Here is a 23,142-nt window from a genome sequence, read left to right as displayed (position 1 = left end):
CTGCTCTCTCCTCTCTAACTCAGTTTTCAGCTTCTTGATCTGCTCCCTACAGCCACCTGCTTCCTTTTTATATTTTAAACTCTCAACCTCTCTCCCACGGAGCTGTTCCACACAACTAATGACTTATCTTGGAAGTCCATCTACCCAACTCTTTATGGGTGTGGTCCCAACAATTTTTCCCTTTGGATCCCAGATCTGATATCGGTGTCTTACCCAATTCTACCCATTTGAATCATTTCTTGTTAAAGTATCTCCGAAGAGTTTCTTCCCATTTGGTACGGATTGCCATTACTAACTCTCTCTCCCTCCCGAGGGTTTGCACGGGTGTGTTGGAATTGACCGGAGTAGGGGTCCAGCTTTCACTGAATTCCTTCCCACAGAGTTTACCCAGCTCCCTCAACTATCCTCGTTCTGACTCCATAGTTTGTTCACCTCGTGTTACAGACACCTGGGGCGGGATTCTCCCGCAATTGCTGAAATGGGCCGACGCTGGTGCCAAGAACGGCGCGAACCACTCCGGCGTTGGGCCAACCGGAAGTTGCGGAATTCTCCGCATTTCCGGGGCTAGGCCAGCGGCGGAGGGGTTGGCGCCGTGCCAACCGGCATCGAAGGGCTGGCGCAAGTTGGCGCATGCGCAGAACCGCCGGCATGGTTCCACGCATGCGCAGACCGGCCAGCGTGTTCCAGCGCATGCACAGGGGGGTTCTTCTCCGCGCCGGCCATGGCGGAGCCCTACAGAGGCTGGCGCAGAAGGAAGGAGTGCCCCCACGGCACAAGCCCGCCCGCAGATCGGTGGGCCCCGATCGCGGGCCAGGCCACCGTGCCCCCCCTGGGGCCAGATTCCCCCGCGCACCCCCAAGGACTTCAGTAGCCGGCCTACAAGCCAGGTCCCGACATGTGAGACCATGTCCATTTCACAGCGGCGGGACTGGCCAGAAACCGACAGCCGCTCGGCCCATTGGGGCCCAGAGAATTGCCGGGAGGCTGCTGCCAATGGCCCCCGACCGGTGCGGCGTGATCCCCGCCGAAAACTGGTGCCGGAGAATACGGAGATTCACGTCCCCCCCCCCCCCCCCCCCCCCCCCCCCCCCCCTCCCCCCGGGGATTCTCCGACCCGGCAGGGGGTCTGAGAATCCCGTCACTGTTTTATGACCCAATTTACTGGTCAGATGCCTGTACTCTGTCTGTCCACTTGAATCCTGGCCAACCATGTGCGGCGACTGCCCTCTTAATTCAGGCTCAGGCTGGATGTTGGAGAATACAAGAGTGGTGAGTTTGAATTTGGAGCAACTAGGGCACTTCTTATTGAAACCCACCCAGGGACTCCCTTGTTGTCTGTAAATTATCGACCAGTTTATTGATAAAATGTTTTACCCAGATGCTGTTATTTTCAAGATGAACAAAGGACTGACACAGGTTCACGATTCAACCCAAATTTATTAACAATCACAATAAAACAGATATCCTCCCGAAATGCCCAAATATAGTTTGCCCAGGATTTTAATACGACCCATGCCAATGAACTTGATTGAGCTGTGGGTCCAATACTCTTCCATCCATTCTCTGGCCTGAGGTCGAGTCTTCTCTGTTGCCTCTGTGTCGAGTCTTTGCTGGGGAGGGTCTCTGGATGTCTCTTTCTTATCCCCCTCTTTGCAACCTTCCAGAAGCTTCTCTGGTCCTCAGCCAATAAGGTCTGTGGTGATCCACCACTGTGTATATATATGTACAACAGTACCTGTATTACAGGTTTGTAGGTAAACCCCTGCCGGCTAGCTCTGCCCACAGGGAGCAGTATAAATATTCATGAGCTCTCCTGAGCTGCCATTCTACAGCTGCAGTCGAGGGAATATCTCACGGTAATAAAGCCTCTCTTGTACCGATTTGTGTCTTTGTGTGCAATTGTTAGCGCATCAAGGTCACTGGCCGGGGGTTACAACACCCAATTGACATGCTGATTGCAATTTAGCAGAACACCAGGAATTCCACAACTCCACAGGGGTCCATCCTCAGATTCCTTGTCTGCACGTAACCATATAAAGATAATGGAGGGAAATCTTGGTGCCAGAAAATCCGGCTTCATCTGGAGAATCCACAGCAATTGATCCATTTGAATGGGGCTGATTATCTCCTGATGTCTTTACAGGACAAGCCCAGACTTGCCCCAGCTGTCTATCTCTGCCCAGTGTATTCGAGTTTGGCTGTTTAGCTTCCTATCAGGCCTGTCTGTGGTTCTGACTGTGCCTCTCATTTAAAGTGTCCAATTCTGTATCGTGCCTAAATTTCAGACCATTGGCCATTTTACCCCAAGATACTAAGGGAGTTGAAAGATAGAGGGATGGTGTGAAATGTGAGATGGAGGTAGAAAATCAACCGTGCTCTTGTTGAATGATAAAGCAGACTCAGAAAGCCAAATGGTCTGTGCCTGCTCCTATTTCTCATGCTCATATGTTCTTCTGTTCGTACATTACAACAGCGACGACATTTGAAGAGCACCTCATTGGCTTTAAAGCACTTTAAGATGTCACAGGGCCATGAAAGTTGCTATATAAATGCAAGTCTTTTTTTTCTCTCACTGGGTGAACATTTTGAAACTCCCAATCTAACAACACTGTGGGATCTCCTCAGCCAGACAGGTGCTTAACAGGATTCAAGCCAGTCGGTGAAGTCAAAACTGAGACACAAACCGTTTCTTGCTGAGAGAGTTGATTGGCTTTGTTCAGCATCAACGCGCCTCAACCACACCCAGTGTCTCAGCTATCCCCTATTGACATGAGTTAAAATACCCATCAACTGTTTGCCGTTACAATGTAATTGACGTTAACAACCTTAACAATGTAATTGACAAGACATTGACACCAGGCTGCAGCAGTTCAAGAACGAGCTCCACCAATATCACCTCATCAAGGGCAATGGGAGATGGATAATAAATGCCAGCCTTCCCAGTGACACCCATTTTCTGAGAATACTGGTCAACAAAATGATCTTAAAGTGGGAAAACGCCCAGAGGCACAGCGGTGGATTATTGTTCCTCCAAACCTGGGTTGTGCGTGTATAACACTAGGGAACTGATAGTTCCAGCTCTGGCATAGCTCTTGGGAGTGTTTTGAAATGGTGGGCTGAAAGTGGAGCATGAGAGGGTGTTGGTGCAATATGAATTGCTCTATACAAAGTGCATATTTTCACCCAATAGTGCGCGTGGCATAAATTCACGAGCGTTGCTGACCGTTGTCCATTGCCACCTTGTTTCCTCGTTTTCTAGGTTCACACGAGCGTGCAGTGCTCTTATACGATTATGTTGGAAAGAAAACAATTGATCTGCAGCATACAGAGGTTCCTGATGCCTACAGAGGAAGAGGAATAGCAAAGCTAATGGCTAAGGTATGCGTGTTATTGGAATGACATCATCACGTCTGAGGCTTGGTTTGCTACTTCACACATTTACTGACATGATATAAGCACCTCTGCAAATCTCTGAAGGTGCCAGGACACTGATTCGGCTGTTTATTTTTTTTTAGAAAAAGCATTCAGGATCCTTGAAGTTAAAAAATAGAGACACAAACGAGGAAGTTATGTTATGGATTATGAAAGGCTGTTTTCCCCTGTGGAAGGGAATTGACCGTGGGGAATGTCACTGTTTAAAAATAAAGGGTTGCCCGTTGAAGACAGAGTTGAGGAGAATTTGTTTCTCTGAGGGTCGTGACTCTTTGGAATTCTCTTTCTCGGAGAGCTGCGGGAGGCTGGTGTTACGTTCTGGTGCTTGACCGGTAGGGATCATGCACAACAGAACGTCTAGTTCTTGACTGGTTAAATGTTTATTGTTAAATAAATGCCATGAGAAATATATCAAAAAACTACTAACCATGCTAAATGATCCTAGAGCTACTGCAAGTATAACTAGCCACTAGCACGACTATCTCCAGACTCCTCGAAGTACAGAGTCATGTGGTAGTTCTCCACTGCCACCTGCTGGTTGGAGGTTGTATACATTACTATTTACATGATTACTTATGCATATCATCACAGCTGGGTCATTGAATATTTTTCAGGCAGCGGTGGATAGATTCTTGACCAACAATTAAGGGTGTCAAAGGTTATCGGGGGTTGGGAGGTATGTGAAGTGAGGTCGGAGTCAGATCAGCCATGATCCATTGAATGGTGGAGCGGACTCGAGGGACCGGATGGCCTACTCCTGCTCCTAATTCGTATGTTAGACTTTATAGCCCATTGATGATGGCGTCAACTGGACCATTGTGTCTAATTCTGGACACCAACACTTTAAGAAGGGTGACAAGGCCTTGGAGATAGTGCAAGAAGAGATTTACTGGAATGGCATGGAGATGAGGAACTCCAGTTCTGTGGAAAGACTGGCGAAGCTGGGATTCATCTCACTGGAGCAGAGAAGGTGAAAGGGGGATTTAATAGAGGTGTTCAGAATTATGAAGGCTTTTGATAAGAGTAGATAGGAAAAACAGTTTCCTCTGGCAGGGGTCATTGGACACAGATTAAAATAATTGGCGCAAAAGCCAGAGGGGAAATTAGTGGTCACACAGTGAATTCGTACGATCTGGAAAAGGTGGTGGAAATAGATTCAATAATAACTTTGACAAAGGAATTAAAAGGAACTATTTGTAGAGAAATGGACAAAAAGTGGGAAACGGGACTATTTAGAGAACTCTTGTCAAAGCCCTGGCCCAGGCATAATGGGATGAATGGCCTCTTTCCATGCTGTACAATTCTATGACATCTGGTTCCTCCTCAGCGCCAATTTTAAACTGGATCCCATCCAAAAAAAGAGAAAGCATTCATTTCCAAGTTAAACCATCATAAACAGCAGGAAAAGTGAGGTGATACTGAGGCAGCTTATGCAGATCTCTGAGTAAAGGTGACCTATTCTTGAAGTATTAAGATATAAATTATTGGTCCTGTTCTTGTTGTCATGACTGTAGTGATCTTTGTAATTGGCTAGTTGAGGCCTCCTGTTGATTGGTGGCAGCATTGTTGCTAAGGTAACCCTTGTTGTTCAGTGTGAGGATTTTCCGAAGCTCATGTCTTAAAGCGAAACAACTGTTGGAGGGTGTTGTGCATTGGCTGTCTAAGATATCTCCATGAAAACTGTATCTCACTGCCTGAGTCGGCCTAAGGCATAAATTTTGTTCTGCTGAAATCTTGTAATCATCGCATTTTTTTTCCTTTAAAGGGAGTTTTACTCAAACCAGCAGGTTTGTCAACGTGTCACGCGATCTAAGTTAATTGGGAAGGGGAATCCCGGCTGCGTTTCTTACTCCTGATTTATTTACTCCTGACCAATAGTTATTGGTCCCTTAACCCTTAACCCAAAATTACCTAGACCTGGTACACAGAGCACAATTCTCAATGTGCGGCTGATAGGAACCCTGGAGGCATTGTGAACTGCGAAGAGATTAGTGTAAAATTTCAAAAGGATGTTGGCGGGTTGGTGGAATGGGCGGACAGATGGCAGAAAAATTTAATGTAGAGAAATGTGAAGTGATTCTTTTTGGTCAGAAGAACATGAAGAGACAAGAGAGAATAAAGGCCACATTGCTGAAACCAGTGCAGGAGCAGAGGGGCTGGCACATAACGTACGTAAGTCTTGAAAGTGGCAGGATAGGTGAAGAAAATGGTGAGAAAGGCACACGGTTCCTGGGCTTTATTAGTAGGGACAGAGAGTACGAGAGCTTGTATAAGACATTAGTTCAGCCTCAGCTGGAGCATTGTGTTCTGTTCTGGGCACTGCACTGTCGGAGAGATGTGAAGGCACTGGAGAGAGTGCAGGAAAGATTCACGAGAATGGTTCCAGAGATTTTATGAAGATAGATTGGAAAAGCTTGGATTGGTTTCCTTGGAGAGAAGGAGGTTGAGAGGAGATTTGATGGAGGTCATTCGAAATCATGAGGGTCTGGACAGAGTACATAGGGAGAAACTGATCCCGCTCGCGAAAGGATCGAGAACGAGAGGGCACAGATTCAGAAGTAATTGGCAGAAAAGACGATTAAGATAGCGGGCTATGGACAGGTGCAGGAAGGTGGGAATAGAAAGGGCACTTGGGTGTTCTCGGGCTGGCATGGACAAGACGGGCCGAATGGCCTCCTTCTGTGCTGTAACTTTTCTATAATGTGAAAAAAACTTTTATCACGCAGCATATGGTTGAGATTCGGAATGCTGTGCCTGAAAGTGTGGTGGAGGCAGGTTCAGTTGAGGCATCGAAATGGGAATGAGACCGTTATTTGAAGAGGTAGAATGTGGAGGGTAACAGGGAGAAGGCGGGAGAATGGCACCAAGCGAATTGCTCATTCGGAGAGCCAGGAGAGACACAATGGGCTGAATGGCCTCCCTTCACACTGTAACATTTCTGTGATTACCGCATTACTGTTTGTGGGAGCTTACGGTGTGTAAATTGGCTTCTAAATTTCCCAACTTAACACCAGCAATGGCATTTTAAGGAGTACTTCATTTAAAAAAAATTGTTTTTAGAGAAATACAGCACAGAACAGGCCCTTCAGCCCATTGGCTACTTTGAGGTCATAAAAGATGCTGTGGAAATGCATATTCTTTCTATTTTGCCTTGAATGTCTCTTCACCAAGAAGAATTGCCTGGCTTCATCCAACTTGTAATGTTAATCACATTCCTTCGAACCCAGTTGAAATTATACCAATGTGTAAGACCACTAGTGTTCCTGCTCCCACATCCTACTCATTAGTTATACATATTAATGCTCATGTCTTGGGACTGACAAACAGACCTCAATCAATACAACCATTTACACAGAGCTATGAAGGCTCCATTATTAGCAAGGATAGCCACTCATATGGAACTCATGCCTGGGAAAGTCAATTAACCTTGAATGAGTTGTTGGCGCAGGAGTAATATTTAGCAAAATGCTATTTAACACTGCACTTCAGGACTGAGAAATGAACACGAAATGAGTCTCTTACTCTACTTTTACTGTATGTCAGCTGTGGTTCAGTAGGCAGTGCCCCTACGTCTGAATCAGAAAGTTGTGGGTATAAGCCCTACTTCAGAGTTTGAGCACAATATCTGGGCTGGCAATCCAGTGCAGTACAAGACAGAGTGCTCCACTGCTGGAGGTACCATCGTTCAGTTTAGATGTTGCACTGAGGCCTTGACTGCCCTCAAAAGGAAAGGGGTGAGGTAACTTTTGCAAATTGTATTGAGTCACATTTATTTCAGTCTTTGTATAATCCTGCTGTTCAAGAAGGTTTCAGCTATCCTAGGTAAGACTGGGTTGCAGGAATCTTTGTTGTCTGCCTTTTGCTAATTCCCTGTTTGGAAAGGAAGAATTTGCCCTTATCTAGGCAAACATGACAACCAACTGTGCCCATGGCAATCCGACAAATCCCGCAACCTGCAACTGAGGTGAAGAAGCAATTAATTTACTTGATGGCAATGATTGAGGGAGGAATGTTGGTCAACACAGCAGGGGAATTGCCCCACCTGGCTTTGAGCAGTGCCACAAGATTCTTTAGGCAGCAAGCCTGTGCTCTTACGCACCCCACAACCCCTTCCTTTGCCCCACTATTAGCCGCTTTGCCTTCAACCATTGAGGTTCTGAGCTGGAAAATCTTCCTCCTCAACCCCTTCCCCCTCTCCTGTCTCCTTTGAGACACTCCTTAAAACCTATCTCTTTGACCAGGTTTTAGATCACCTGTCCTTTCTTCCCCCTATGTATTGGACCTGCATAGCATCTTGGGGTGTTTGCTGGAATGAAGGTGCTATATAAATGCAAGTTCTGATTATTGCTGTCACTATTGTCGTCATCGACCTCACTTCCTCCCTTTTTGGCCCAGAGCACTGGAAAATGAACATCACTTATTTCCGACCAGTATAATACATCTCGAGTTAAAGCAAGGTGAAATGGCAAGAAGGAGAAAAGGGCATTCTCAGCAAACAGTGGTCAAAGGAAAACATTCAGGAATTACTTGGAAAAAGTGGAAAAAATCCATAACAAAACAAGCCCAGCCAAAGGCTGTGAAATTCTTGAATGGTTTAACCTGGCTGGGGATATATCGCTGCAATTTGTAGCTTGTTTGTTGCACGTTCATGCAATTCCCTGAAGGCTTTGCAAAACCCAAGCCAGTGTTCTGCTGGCCTTCAGCAGCAAACGTAAAGCAATGGGAGTTTATGTAATGGCAATAGTCCAGAAACCTGGGCTATGAAATAAATGCTCTTTATTAAGCACAATCAACTGATATATGTGAGTGTGTCTCTGTGTGTGTGTGACTATCTGCGTGTCTCTGTCTTACTCTTGTGTGTGTGGTGTTGTCTGTCTATGTGTGTGTGTGAGTGTGTCTGTATGTGTGCATGCTTGCCTGTGTGTATCTCTGTGTGCCTGTGTGAGAGACTGGCAGAGGAGGTTGAGGGAAATAACTTGAAGCTCTTGTTTATTGACTGACAAGTTGCCCATTCAGGTTTCAGAATTGCTTCCTTAAAGGGGCAGTGCTGGGCAGAGTGAGATTCAAAGAATGGTTGCAAAAATACCTTCCAAACCCACGGCCACTGCCATCCAGAAGGACAAGAGCAGCAGATACCTGGCAACCCCACCACCCTCCACATCACTCAATCTTGTCTTGGAAATATCTGGCCGTTCCTTCACTGTCGCTGGATCAAAATCCTGGAACTCCCTCCCTAACAGCACCATGGGTGTACCTACACCCCAGCGATTGCAGCGGTTCAAGAAGGCAGTTCACCACCACCTTCTGAAGGGTACTTAGGGATGGGCAATAAATGCTGGCCTAACCAGTGATGCCCACATCATGTAAATGAATAGAAATATATAGTTCTATCCACAGAATTAGGACATTTAGTCCATTGTGTGCGTGTCGGCACTTTGAAAAAGCCACTTAGCACAGCCTTGCAAATTGCTCCTTTCAAGTGCTTGTGTTTTTGAAAGTTACTGAAACTTTTCCTCCCGGCCTTTCAAACAGTTCATCTCAGATCATCACAGCTCGCTGCAACATCTTGATATGGGAACGGTTTCAATTCTTTTTTTCATGGATAACTTAAAGAACTTGCATTTATAAAGCATCTTTCATGCCCAGAGCTCATCCCAGAGTACTTTACAGCCAATGAAGTACATTTTTGAAATGTAGTCATTATTGTAATGCAGGGAACACACCAGCCAGATTGTGCACAGCAAGCTCCCACAAACAGCAATGAGATTTAGAGAAATACAGCACAGAACAGGCCCTTCGGCCCACGATGTTGCGCCGAACTTTTGTCCTAGGTTAATCATAGAATTTTGGACAATTTGTCATGGCCAATCCACCCAACCTGCACATCTTTGGACTGTGGGAGGAAACCGGAGTACCCGGAGGAAACCCACGCAGTCACGGGGAGGATGTGCAGACTCCACACAGACAGTGACCCAAGTCGAAATCGAACTTGGGACCCTGGAGCTGTGAAGCAATTGTGCTAGCCACAATGCTACCGTGCTGCCCTTAAGAAGTTAACCTACACTCCCTTATTCTACCCTAATCCAAGTACCTATCCAATAGCCGCTTGAAGGTCCATAAATTTTCCGACTCAACTACTACCACAGGCAGTGCATTCCATGCCCCCACTACTCTCTGGGTAAAGAACCTACCTCTGACATCCCCTCTATATCTTCCACCATTTATCTTAAATTTATGTCCCCTTGTAATGGTGTGTTCCACCCGGGGAAAAAGTCTCTGACTGTCTACTCTATCTATTCCCCTGATCATCTTATAAACCTCTATCAAGTCGCCCCTCATCCTTCTCCGTTCTAATGAGAAAAGGCCTAACACCCTCAATCTTTCCTCGTATGACCTACTCTCCATTCCAGGCAACATCCTGGTAAATCTCCTTTGCACCTTTTCCAAAGCTTCCACATCCTTCCTAAAATGAGGTGACCAGAACTGCACACAGTACTCCAAATGTGGCCTGACCAAGGTTTTGTACAGCTGCATCATCACCTCACGGCTCTTAAATTCAATCCCTCTGCTAATGAACGCTAGCACACCATAGGCCTTCTTCACAGCTCTATCCACTTGAGTGGCAACTTTCAAAGAACAATGAACATAGACCCCAAGATCTCTCTGCTCCTCCACATTGCCAAGAACCCTACCATTAACCCTGTATTCCGCATTCAGATTTGTCCTTCCAAAATGGACAACCTCACACTTGTCAGGGTTAAACTCCATCTGCCACTTCTCAGCCCAGCTCTGCATTCTATCTATGTCTCTTTGAAGCCGACAACAGCCCTCCTCACTATCCACAACTCCACCAATCTTCGTATCATCTGCAAATTTACTGACCCACCCTTCAACTCCCTCATCCAAGTCGTTAATGAAAATCACAAACAGCAGAGGACCCAGAACTGATCCCTGCGGTACGCCACTGATAACTGGGCTCCAGGCTGAATATTTGCCATCCACCACAACTCTCTGTCTTCTATCGGTTAGCCAGTTTGTTATCCAACTGGCCAAATTTCCCACTATCCCATGCCTCCTTACTTTCTGCATAAGCCTACCATGGGGAACCTTATCAAATGCCTTACTAAAATCCATGTACACTACATCCACTGCTTTACCTTCATCCACATGCTTGGTCACCTCCTCAAAGAATTCAATAAGACTTGTAAGGCAAGACCTACCCCTCACAAATCCGTGCTGACTATCCCTAATCAAGCAATGCCTTTCCAGATGCTCAGAAATCCTATCCCTCAGTACCCTTTCCATTACTTTGCCTACCACCGAAGTAAGACTAACTGGCCTGTAATTCCCAGGGTTATCCCTATTCCCTTTTTTGAACAGGGGCACGACATTCGCCACTCTCCAATCCTCTGGTACCACCCCTGTTGACAGCGAGGACGAAAAGATCATTGCCAACGGCTCTGCAATTTCATTTCTTGCTTCCCAGAGAATCCTTGGATATATCCCGTCAGGCCCGGGGGACTTGTCTATCCTCAAGTTTTTCAAAACGCGCAACACATCTTCCTTCCTGACAAGTATCTCCTCAAGCTTATCAGTCTGCTTCACGCTGTCCTCTCCAACAATATGGCCCCTCTCATTTGTAAATACTGAAGAAAAATACTTGTTCAAGACCTCTCCTATCTCTTCAGACTCAATACACAATCTCCCGCTACTGTCCTTAATCGGACCTACTCTCACTCTAGTCATTCTCATATTTCTCACGTATGTGTAAAAGGCCTTGGGGTTTTCCTTGATCCTACCCGCCAAAGATTTTTCATGCCCTCTCTTAGCTCTCCTAATCCCTTTCTTCAGTTCCCTCCTGGCTATCTTGTATCCCTCCAGCGCCCTGTCTGAACCTTGTTTCTTCAGCCTTACATAAGTCTCCTTCTTCCTCTTAACAAGACATTCAACCTCTCTTGTCAACCATGGTTCCCTCACTCGACCATCTCTTCCCTGCCTGACAGGGACATACATATCAAAGACACGCAGTACCTGATCCTTGAACAAGTTCCACATTTCACTTGTGTCCTTCCCTGACAGCCTATGTTCCCAACTTCTGCACTTCAATTCTTGTCTGACAGCATTGTATTTACCCTTCCCCCAATTATAAACCTTGCCCTGTTGCTCGCACCTATCCCTCTCCATTACTAAAGTGAAAGTCACAGAATTGTGGTCACTACCTCCAAAATGCTCCCCCACTAACAAATCTATCACCTGCCCTGGTTCATTACCAAGTACTAAATCCAATATGGCCTCCCCTCTGGTCGGACAATCTACATACTGTGTTAGAAAAGCTTCCTGGACACACTGCACAAACACTACCCCATCCAAACTATTTGATCTAAAGAGTTTCCACTCAATGTTTGGGAAGTTGAAGTCGCCCATGACTACTACCCTGTGACTTCTGCACCTTTCCAGAATCTGTTTCCCAATCTGTTCCTCCACATCTCTGCTGCTATTGGGGGGCCTATAGAACACTCCCAACAAGGTGACTGCTCCTTTCCTATTTCTAACTTCAACCCATATTACCTCAGTAGGCAGATCCCCCTCGAACTGCCTTTCTGCAGCTGTTATACTATCTCTAATTAACAATGCCACCCCCCCACCTCTTTTACCATCCTCCCTAATCTTGTTGAAACATCTATAACCAGGGACCTCCAACAACCATTTCTGCCCCTCTTCTATCCAAGTTTCCGTGATGGCCACCACATCGTAGTCCCAAGTACCGATCCATGCATTAAGTTCACCCACCTTATTCCTGATGCTTCTTGCATTAAAGTATACACACTTCAACCCATCTCCTTGCCTGCAAGTACTCTCCTTTGTCATTGTTACCTTCCCCACTGCATCACTACGTGCTTTGGCGTCCTGACTATCGTCTACCTTAGTTGCTGGACTACAGATCCGGTTCCCATTCCCCTGCCAAATTAGTTTAAACCCTCCCGAAGAGTACTAGAAAACCTCCCCCCCAGGATATTGGTGCCCCTCTGGTTCAGATGCAACCCGTCCTGCTTGTACAGGTCCCACCTTCCCCAGAATGCGCTCCAATTATCCAAATACCTGAAGCCCTCCCTCCTACACCATTCCTGCAGCCACGTGTTCAACTGCACTCTCTCCCTATTCCTAGCCTCGCTATCACGTGGCACCGGCAACAAACCAGAGATGACAACTCTGTCTGTCCTGGCCCTTAACTTCCAGCCTAACTCCCTAAACTTGTTTATTACCTCCACACCCTTTTTCCTACCTACATCGTTGGTACCAATGTGCACCACGACTTCTGGCTGCTCACCCTCCCCCTTCAGGATCCTGAAGACACGATCAGAGACATCCCTGGCCCTGGCACCCGGGAGGCAACATACCTTTCGGGAGTCTCGCTCGCGACCACAGAATCTCCTATCTATTCCCCTAACCATTGAATCTCCTATTACTATTGCTTTTCTATGCTCCCCCCAGATAATAACCAGATCATCTCCTTTTAGCGGTGTTGGTTACGGGAGCACCCAGAACACTGAGAAAACTCTCCTGTTCTTCTTCAAAGTCATGTCACAGGATTTTGTATCAAAGTAAGGCTTGGGTTTAATGTCTCCTCCGAAAGCTGACATTTCTGGCAGTGTAGGAATGTCAACCCAGATATTGGGCGGGATTCTCCCAGCCCTGGGCCAGGCCGGAGAATCCCCGCGACCGGGCCCCGACGCCGGCACATGATTCTCCGCAGAGCAGTGAATTGGCGTCATTGGCGCCAGCGTGGTTGGCGCGGCGCCACTCGGGGGCTGCTCTACGCGGCCGGCCTGCCGATTCTCCGGCCCGGATGGCCCTAAGAAAAAAACCGAGTCCCGCCGGCGCCGTTCTAACCTGCTCTGAGCCGGCGGGACCTCGGCGTTGAAGGTCGGGTGGCGGCCTGTAAGGGGGGGGGGGGGGGGGGTCCCAACCCCGGTGGGGCCCGACCCCGGTGGGGCCTCCAATGTGGCCTGGCCCGCGATCAGGACCCACTGATCGGCGGGCCGGTCTCTCTAGCTGGTGGCCTCCTTTCCTACGCGCTGGCTCCTGTAGCCCTGCACCATGTTGCGTCGGGGCCGGCGCTTTGAAGGAGGCCACTGTGCATGCACGCGTTGGCACCGGCGCTACTGCGCATGTGTACATTGGCGCCTGCGCCACTGGGCGGATGCCGCAGTGCACAGTTCGCGCCAGGATCCGCACGCCACTCCAGTGCCATGCTAGCCCCCTGTAGGGGCCAGAATTACTCCTGGCAGCGGCCTGTGTTGCGTTTTACAACGGCGTGGACACTCTGCCGATGGCTGGGAGAATTCCGCCCATTGTAATCGGGTATCTGGAGAAGTGGGGATGAACCAACACCTCCTTGACTGAGAGGTGAGTGGCCTACCCACTGGGCCACAGCTTTACTAGAGTGCAAAGGGATAGGCTGAAGAGATTGTGAATGGATGGCTATGAAGCCAATACCTTTAAAGCGCAGGATAGAGAAAGTAGAAGAGGCGGAAATTAATCAAATCTGACTGTTCCCAGAAACTCAAAATGAGATGTCGAAGTCATTCCCCTCCGGTGTTGATCAGCTTGTCATTAATGAACACGATTAATCTGAAACTGTTCTGGTCAGATACCCGATGCCTGACATTTGATACCTTTTCTCGGGACATGAAAACCAACGGAAGAGCTGATGGGTAAATCTAGGTCACACTTACCTTGTAGGAAAATTCCTGTAAGATAAACGGTTTCTTATGCGTTAGCTCGGATCATTCATTAATATTCCGACATGGAGTTGTTATTTGAATCCATTGACCATTTAGGGACAGGATGGAACTCTGAATTCCATTAAAGGGCATCCTTGTTACATTTCTAGTGGTGAGTGTGGTGCTGTAGAATAGGGAAAGCTGAGAAAACACAAGGACGTTGACAGATTCCTTCGGCAAGTGAGAGTGATTTGTTCTGGAGGCGCCAGAAGCAATGCTGGTTAACAAGACCATAAAAATCCAAATACAGCTCTGGGCACACTTCTAGAGAAACAGAATTGAACGACAGGAAAGCTGTGTAAACTCCAGCCTTGCCTAGGCCGCACTGCATGGTTCTGGTCTCCATATTACAGAAAAGGTGTAGAGGCATTGGCTGGGGCACAAAAAGGTTTACAAGGATAATAATAGAAGTGAGAGGTTATAGTTGTTGGGAAATACTGAAAAGTATGGGACGCTCTTCTGTGGAAAAGAGAAGGCCAAGAGGTGACTTGATAGATGCCTTAAGATTATGAAGAGGTTTGATACTGTCGATATCATATATCATATATAATTTACAGTGCAGAAGGAGGCCATTCAGCCCATCGAGTCTGCACCGGCTCTTGGAAAGAGCACCCCACCCAAGGTCAACAGCTCCACCCCATCCCCATAACCCAGTAACCCCACCCAACACTAAGGGCAATTTTGGACACTAAGGGCAATTTATCATGGCCAATCCACCTAACCTGCACATCTTTGGACTGTGGGAGGAAACCGGAGCACCCGGAGGAAACCCACGCACACACGGGGAGGATGTGTAGACTCCGCACAGACAGTGACCCAAGCCGGAATTGAACCTGGGACCCTGGAGCTGTAAAGCGATTGTGCTATCCACAATGCTACCGTGCTGCCCCCCACAATGCTACCGTGCTGCCCCGTGCTGATATAGGAAAGATATTTCCAGTTGTGCAGGGCCATGAACATAAGACAGTCACTAGTAAATCCAATGAAGAACTCAAAAGATATTTATTTTCTCACAGGGTGGATTGAAGGCGAAACTTAGAAACATAGAAAAGAGACGCAGGAGGAGGCCGTTCAGCCCTTTGAGCCTGCTCCTCCATTTATTATGATTATGGCTGATCATCAGGTTCAATACCCTGATCCCGCCTTCCCCCCCCCATATCTCTTGATCCCTTTTACCCCAAGAGCTCTATCTATAGAAACATAGAAACTTGTTATCATAAGGAGTAGTTGAGGTGAATGGCATTGATGCATTTAAGGGGCATCAAGATAAAGATGAGGGATAAACCTTATCCGTGCTGTCGAGTTAGTTACTTATCAATCGGATTCTCCATTTAATTATTAACAAGTCCTACTTTGCTTCTTGAGTTATGTGATCTTATGCCACACATTAGCTTGCAACCCATAAACTAATGCACCATTTTGCACAATGAATGTTTCTGCCTTTTATTTTCTCTTTTCTGCCCCTGTTGGTGCGTGCTAGACCACTGTCTCACAAACGCACCTGATTGGCGATGGTTTAACCAGTTTTGTCAGAGGTGCTGTTATTCAGATGACACATTAACCTGAGGCCCTGTCTACCCTCTCAGGTGGAGGCCACAGGTCCCACTGCAAGAAGCTAAAGAGAAGCAGAGAGGGTGGGTGGGGGAGTGTTCTCCCAGGTGTGGTAAACCGCTGTTGCACCTGTATTAGGTGATGTAAGGTAGGGCCTGTACTACAGGTTCGCTGGTAGCCCCTGCCTGCTGGCTCCGCCCAGGAAGAGGAGTATAAATATGCGTGTCCTCTATTCAGCAGCCATTTTGCCAGCTGCTGTGGGAGGCCACACATCTTACTGCAATAAAGCCACAGTTGTACCCAATCTGAATCTTTGTACAATTGATCTTGCATCAATTTATTGCAGTCAGATTTTCTAAAAGATGGACCTCTGAATCAAACCACATCGCCTGCAGCTGGATCCGCAATCAAGCGATGCCAAAAAGGACTTTGATCACTGGCTAGCTTGCTTCGAGGCCTATATCAACTCAGCGACCACCCCTCCGATGGAGGCTCAGAAGATACAGATCCTGTACTCAAGGTTGAGCTCCAACGTGTTTCCGCTGATCTAGGACACCCCGAACTACGCAGATGCCATGGCGCTCCTCAAAGAAAACCAAGCACAGAAAACGAACGCCAGGCACGTACTCGCCACTTGCTCTCAACTCCCTGGTGTCCACAGAAGACTTCTGGCGGGCCCTAATCCCACTCATCCGGGACTGTGACTGTCAGGCCTGTGGCCACCGAACATTCCAACCTTCTTATGTGCGATGCGTTTGTAACGGGGATTGGGTCGGACCTCATACGCCAAAGACTGCTAGAAGGGGCCACGCTCGACCTAGCTGAGACTAAAAAGCTAGCACTCTCCATGACTGTCGCCTCACGTAATGCTCAGGCCTACCCCTCCGGCTGCGCGGCCCACCCCTCCTATCCCTCGTGGACCCCACAGACGGCCGCCCTAGCCGGGGCTTTACCCAGCCAGTATGCCTGCACCACACGCCTACCCATGCACCCCGGGAGCCCCCAATGTTACTTCTGCGGCCAGCAGAAGCACCCCCGCTGCTCGGCCCGCACTGCCATTTGCAAGGCTTGCGGTAAAAAAGGAAATTCACCGCGGTGTGCCAGGCCCGCGCAGTCGCCGCTATCGCCCCCCCCTCCCCCCTGACCTACACTCAATGGGCGCCGCCATCTTCGACCCGGACCACGTGGGGCCAGTGGGCGCCGCCATCTTGACCTCCCCGGACCACGTGCAGCCAGTGGGCGCCGCCATCTTCCCCCCTCAGTCCACGTGCGGCCCATGTGTGCCGCCATCTTGTCCAGCCTCCGCAACGTGCGGCCCATGGGCGCCGCCATTTTGTCCCCCACAGGATCTTCAGGCGCCGCCATCTTGTATTCCCCACGGGGCATGGATGCCGATAGCATTCCATGACCTGGGCCCCCCACGCTCTCCAGCTTCTGACGCCAGCCACGACCACCCGCAGCTCGCCTCAGTGACGATCGACCAGTCTCGTCCGCACAACCTAGCCACTGCTTCGACCAGTATGAGAATCAACGGTCACGTGACCTCTTGCCTGCTGGACTCCGGGAGCACCGAAAGCTTCATCGGCCCAGATACGGTAAGGCGCTGCTCCCTCGCGGTCCATCCCGCCAACCAAAGAATCTCCCTAGCCTCCGGATCTCACTCCATCGCGATCCGAGGGTTCTGCACGGTCACTTTCACGGTCCAGGGCGTAGAATTCAGCGGCTTCCGCCTCTACGTCCTTCCTAATCTCTGCGCTGCTCTACTACTAGGCCTGGACTTCCAGTGCAATCTCCAGAGCCTAACCCTCAAATTCGGCGGGCCCCTACCACCCCTCACTGTATGCGGCTTCGCGACCCTAAAGGTCGACCCACCCTCCCTCTTTGCCAATCTACCTCCAGATTTCAAACCCGTTGCCACCAGGAGCAGACAGTACAGCACCCAGGACAAGACCTTCATCAGGTCCGAGGTCCAGCGATTGCTTCGGGAAGGCATCATCGAGGCCAGCAACAGCCCCTGGAGAGCCCAAGTGGTAGTCGTTAAAACTGGGGAGAAACACAGGATGGTCGTGGATTACAGCCAGACCATCAATCAGTACACGCAGCTCGACGCGTACCCCCTCCCACGCATATCTGATATGGTCAATCAGATTGCACAGTCCCGGGTCTTCTCAACGATAGACCTCAAATCCGCCTACCACCAGTTCCCCATCCGTTAATCGGACCGTCCATACACTGCTTTTGAGGCGGACGGTCGTCACTATCACTTCCTCAGGGTTCCCTTCGGCGTCACTAACGGGGTCTCGGTCTTCCAAAGGGAGATGGACCAAATGGTCGACCGGTACGGTTTGCGGGCCACGTTTCTGTACTTAGATAATGTCACCATCTGCGGCCACGATCAGCAGGACCACCTTGCCAAATTCCTCCACACCGCCACTCTCCTCAACCTCACCTACAACAAAGAGAAGTGCATGTTCAGCACAACCCGCTTAGCCATCCTCGGCTATGTGGTCCAGAACGGAGTTCTGGGGCCCAATCCCGACCGCATGCGTCCCCTCATGGAGCTTCCCCTCCCCCACTGCCCCAAGGCCCTCAAACGCTGCCTGGAGTTCTTCTCTTACTACGCCCAGTGGGTCCCAAACTATGCGGACAAGGCCCGCCCACTCATTCAGTCCCTCCACTTTCCCCTTACGACCGAGGCACAACAGGCCTTCGCCCGTATCAGAGCTGACATAGCCATGGCTGGGATACACGCAGTAGATGAGACTCTGCCCTTCCAAGTAGAAAGCGACGCATCAGACGTCGCACTTGCCGCCACCCTCAATCAGGCAGGCAATCTCGTGGCATTCTTTTCCCGCACCATTCATGCCTCAGAAATTCGGCACTCATCCGTTGAAAAAGAGGCCCAAGCTATCGTTGAAGCCGTGCAGGAATTACCTGGCCGGCAGGAGATTCACTCTCCTCACTGACCAACGGTCGGTAGCCTTCATGTTTAACAACATACAGCGGGGGCAAGATCAAAAATGATAAAATCTTGTGGTGGAGAATCGAGCTCTCCACCGACAATTACGAGATTTTGTATCGCCCCGGCAAACTCAACGAGCCCCCAGACGCCCTATCCCGAGGTACATGTGCCAGCGCACAAGTAGACCAACTCCGGGCCCTACACGACAGCCTTTGTCACCCAGGGGTCACACGATTGTACCATCTTATCAAGGCTCGCAATCTGCCCTACTCCGTCGAGGAAGTACGGACAGTCACCAGAGACTGCCAGGTCTGTGCTAAGTGCAAGCCGCACTTCTACCGGCCGGACCGTGCATGCCTGGTGAAGACCTCCCGCCCCTTTGAACACCTCAGCGTGGATTTCAAAGGGCCCCTCCCCTCCACCGGCCGAAACACGTATATTCTCGGTGTGGTTGATGAGTATTCCAGATTCCCCTTCGCCATCCCATGCCCCGATATGACGTCTGCCACCGTCATTAAAGCCCTAAACACAATCTTCGCTCTGTTCGGTTTCCCCGCCTACATCCACAGTGACAGGGGATCCTCATTCATGAGTGATGAGCTGCGTCAGTTCCTGCTCAGCAGGGGTATCGCCTCCAGCAGGACGGCCAGCTACAACCCCCGGGGAAATGGGCAGGTAGAGAGGGAGAACGGGACAGTATGGAGGGCTGTCCAGCTGGCCCTACGGTCCAGGAACCTCTCGCTGGCAGGAGGTCTTCCCTGATGCACTACACTCCATCCGGTCACTACTGTGCACTGCTACGAATAACACACCCCATGAGCGTCTTTTTGCCTTCCTCAGGAAGTCCACATCCGGGGTGTCGCTCCCGACTTGGCTCGCAGCTCCAGGACCGGTCCTGCTCCATAGACACGTCCGACTCCACAAGCGGACCCGTTGGTGGATAGGGTGCACTTGCTCCATGCCAACCCCCAGTATGCCTATGTGGCGTACCCCGACGGCTGCCAAGATACTGTCTCTCTCAGGGACCTGGCACCAGCAGGTTCCACCCATAGACACTTCTCCGGCCCGGTGCCACCCTCCCCTCCCCCGGCGCTCCCAACATTAACCCCACCAGGACCATCCCTCCTTCCCATGCCAGAGGATGAAGAGGATTTCGGCACACTCCCAGAGTCATCCAACATCAGGCCAGCATCGACATCGCCAGCATCGACATCGCTGCCACCGCTACGTCGCTCCCATCGGAACATCAGGGCACCAGACTGGTTGAATCTCTAACTGGCACCGGACTTTCAAAGGACATTTTTTTTCCCTGATAAAACACTGTACATAAATTCACTACTGTATATAATTCTCCACCACCCCCGGCGGACTCATTTTTAACAGAGGGTGAATGTGGTAAACCACTGTCACACCTGTATTAAGTGATGTAGGGGAGGACCTGTACTACAGGTTCGCCGGTAGCTCCTGCCTGCTGGCTCCGCCCAGTAGGAGGAGCGTGTCACCTATTCAGCAGCCATATCGCCAGCTGCTGTGGGAGGCCACACATCTCACTGCGATAAAGCCACAGTTGTATCCAACCTTAGTCTTTGTACAATTGATCGTGCATCACCAGGTGTCCTGACTGACATTTCTCCCTCAATTAACATCACAAAACAATCAGGTTATCAGGCCCATGAGAATTTGTTGTGCTCAAATTGACTGCTGTGATTTTTTTTTACATTGCCATGTATTTTCAAGGGAGGGAAGGAGGGGGTGGAGGTGAGGGGGCAGTCCTATTAACCTACTCCTGCTTGAGCCCCCTCCTCAGGCACACTGACTCAGCACTCACTCACCTCACTCCAGATAACTCGGTGTGACTAGACGCAACTTTCCAGTTCCCTGGGAGTGGGTCGTAGTGTGGGTGTTGGTTGCAGCCGGGCCCAAGCTTTTCAAAATACCTCATTAGCTGTAAAGGGCTTTGGAACATCCACAAGATTTTGAAAGGTGCTATATAAATGCGAGGATGTCTTTTATTTGAGCATTTACAGTCACGGGTTTGTTCTTTTGTTCCCTCTTCTTCCTCTCTCTCTCTTCCTCTCTCTCTTGCCCATTCAGTCTTTTCTGCTGTGTCCCACAGCTCATTTCACTTGCTCTTTGTACCTAGGCCGCCCTGGACTTTGTGGTCGAGGAGGATCTCCGAGCCCACCTGACCTGCTGGTACCTCCAGAAGTACATCAAAGAGAATCCACTGCCACACTACGTGGAGAGAATACAGCAGCGAGCACCCACAGATTTCCAACTTCGCTAGAATCGGAGGAGGTTCTGGCCACAGTGATCACTGTTACATACTTGATTTTTCCTTCCTTTGTTGGGGGTGGGGTGGGGGAAGGGGCAGTGACGCGGGGGGTGGGTGGGTGGGGGGCAGTCATATTAATTATCGGCGTGGCGTGCAATTTAAAATGCACAAATATATCCGGGGGTGGGGAAGGGAACGGATAATATTTTCTGAACACGTGAGGCTAGTGTCTATTTACTTTTCAGAATGTGCTCCTTTTAAGCCTCTGATGGACTCGACTTTGCACCAATATGATTTCTTCCTCCGTGAGACCTCCTGAAGCATCATCCTCTTTCCAACTGACGCGGGAAGCATTTACAAGACAGGATGTTGCCCAGTTACAGGTTCAACATGGTGGATTAGACAAAGGGATTATCCTTTCTTCGGCTTTTTCAGCATCATGCGAAACGTTGCATTTTGTAATTCTTTCTTTTTTTTTAATGTTTCCTTGATCAAAATCCGTCACTTTGAGCATAAGTGTTTCCCACAAGATTAATTTTCACCCACCCACCCTGTTTAACATAAGACTGAGTCCAAGTTAAAAGGGTCAACGCACAGACTGGAGGACAAGGTCACGCAGCGCCAGGGACAGATGTCATGGGTGCATGGTGCTCCTCCTGTTTCTGGGCCCTTCATCCCCTCTCTGCCCTTCCACCCACTCCCTCAATTGTGCTGCTCCTCCCCTTTCGAGATTGACCAATCCATTCGCCAAACTATCACAGAAAGGTTCGCGTAAAATGATAACGGCCATTGGTGGCATCTGGTTACAGATATCGTCCAACTATATAAGCAGCATGCATCGGAAATGTTAAGAGTGGCAACATCACATAGTGTGGTGTTAGTTTGTGTGCATCCTACAGGTGATCACTCCTCTGCAACTATTACACAAACCAGAGAGTACAAATTTTAATTTAACAGTACTGTGCAATATTGTTAATTTGACAGGAAAATATCTCAGTAACTCTGCAGACATAAAGACTGGTTTCAGTGACTGCCTCATTAAACCATTCTGTCCATTGTACCATATGTACACAGTGTTATGATTCCAGTTGACATTATAACTGGATAAGAAGACCCCAGAATGGAACGCTGGCTCAAAAGACCATAACTTTTTAAAAAAATAAAATGTGGAGGAATAGAGTCACAAGACCACTGTTAGTTTCAACAACGAGGGAAAACAATTTATTAAACATCAAAAATTGGATTATGTTACAATACTTCTTTACTGCCCCTTATCTTACCAAATACACACACAGTTAGGATTAACACGGATTACAAAGTACTTCTTAATCTACAATGGTCTCATTAACAAAAGGTCCCTTTTAAGCATGCAAGTTTACTATAGTCAAATACACGCACTCTGCTCTGAACCCAAGTTAGTGTCTGTAGATTTCTCCTCAGATTCCCTCCAGATGACATGAGAGTTAAAACTCCACTCTCAAAAACACACTTTAAAGACTTCTTTCATAATAATGCTTTCCCTTTGCGATTTACATTCCAAACTCCACGCCAGGTTTTCTAAATTACACTTTTAAAGAAAGTTTCCGCTCCACTTTTAACAGTGAATCCAGTCCAGGACTTTAGACCAACCCCTTTAGGAGTTGTTTGCCTTGACAGCTGTGCACACTGCTTATATTTGCCAGACTGTATTAAAATTACATCAAATGTTTCATCTACCTCTGAAGTCTGCTGTCCCACTTTAAATCTAGTTGCTGCAATTGTCTCTTTAACTCAGAACATTTTGTTTATTCTTCCTTAAATTCTTCTCAACAATACCTTGGTCTCTGCTCATTTAATTCCAGACTTCGTGAACATTCTTCCTGTCCCAATTCCCTGGTTATCTGAACTGCATTTTGTTCCTTAGGAAGCTTACATCTTTGCAACTCCTTTGTCCTGTCTACTCTTGGCAGAATTGACTCCCCAGTGTCCTCTCTCCATTTGCCCCTAAATTCAGCTGAAACTAAAACTTAAAAGCTTCTCGTGCAGACTCGATGGACCGAATGGCCTCCTTCTGCACTGTAAATTCTATGATTCTATGATTCTCTACCTTACAAGGCCCCAGTTGTTAAGAAACACCCACATGCTTATGACTTTTATTT

At 48.6% G+C, this 23,142-nt stretch overlaps 1 protein-coding gene across 1 annotated transcript in view; it reads left to right on the top strand.

The window, feature by feature from the left end:
• The window catches only part of natd1, a 46,007-nt gene extending 23,189 nt beyond the window's left edge, over positions 1 to 22,818 (top strand). The window contains exons 2-4 of the mRNA XM_038819462.1: positions 3,260 to 3,378; positions 20,873 to 21,027; positions 21,250 to 22,818. Coding sequence (XP_038675390.1) covers positions 3,260 to 3,378; positions 20,873 to 21,016 — 263 coding nt within the window. The 3' untranslated portion in view covers positions 21,017 to 21,027; positions 21,250 to 22,818. The remainder of the gene's footprint in view (positions 1 to 3,259; positions 3,379 to 20,872; positions 21,028 to 21,249) is intronic.
• The last annotated feature ends 324 nt before the right edge of the window (positions 22,819 to 23,142 follow it).

Source organism: Scyliorhinus canicula, chromosome 15 (assembly GCF_902713615.1).
Source record: "Scyliorhinus canicula chromosome 15, sScyCan1.1, whole genome shotgun sequence".
Classification (NCBI taxonomy): Eukaryota; Metazoa; Chordata; class Chondrichthyes; order Carcharhiniformes; family Scyliorhinidae; genus Scyliorhinus; species Scyliorhinus canicula.
This window is presented reverse-complemented; position numbering and strand designations above follow the sequence as displayed.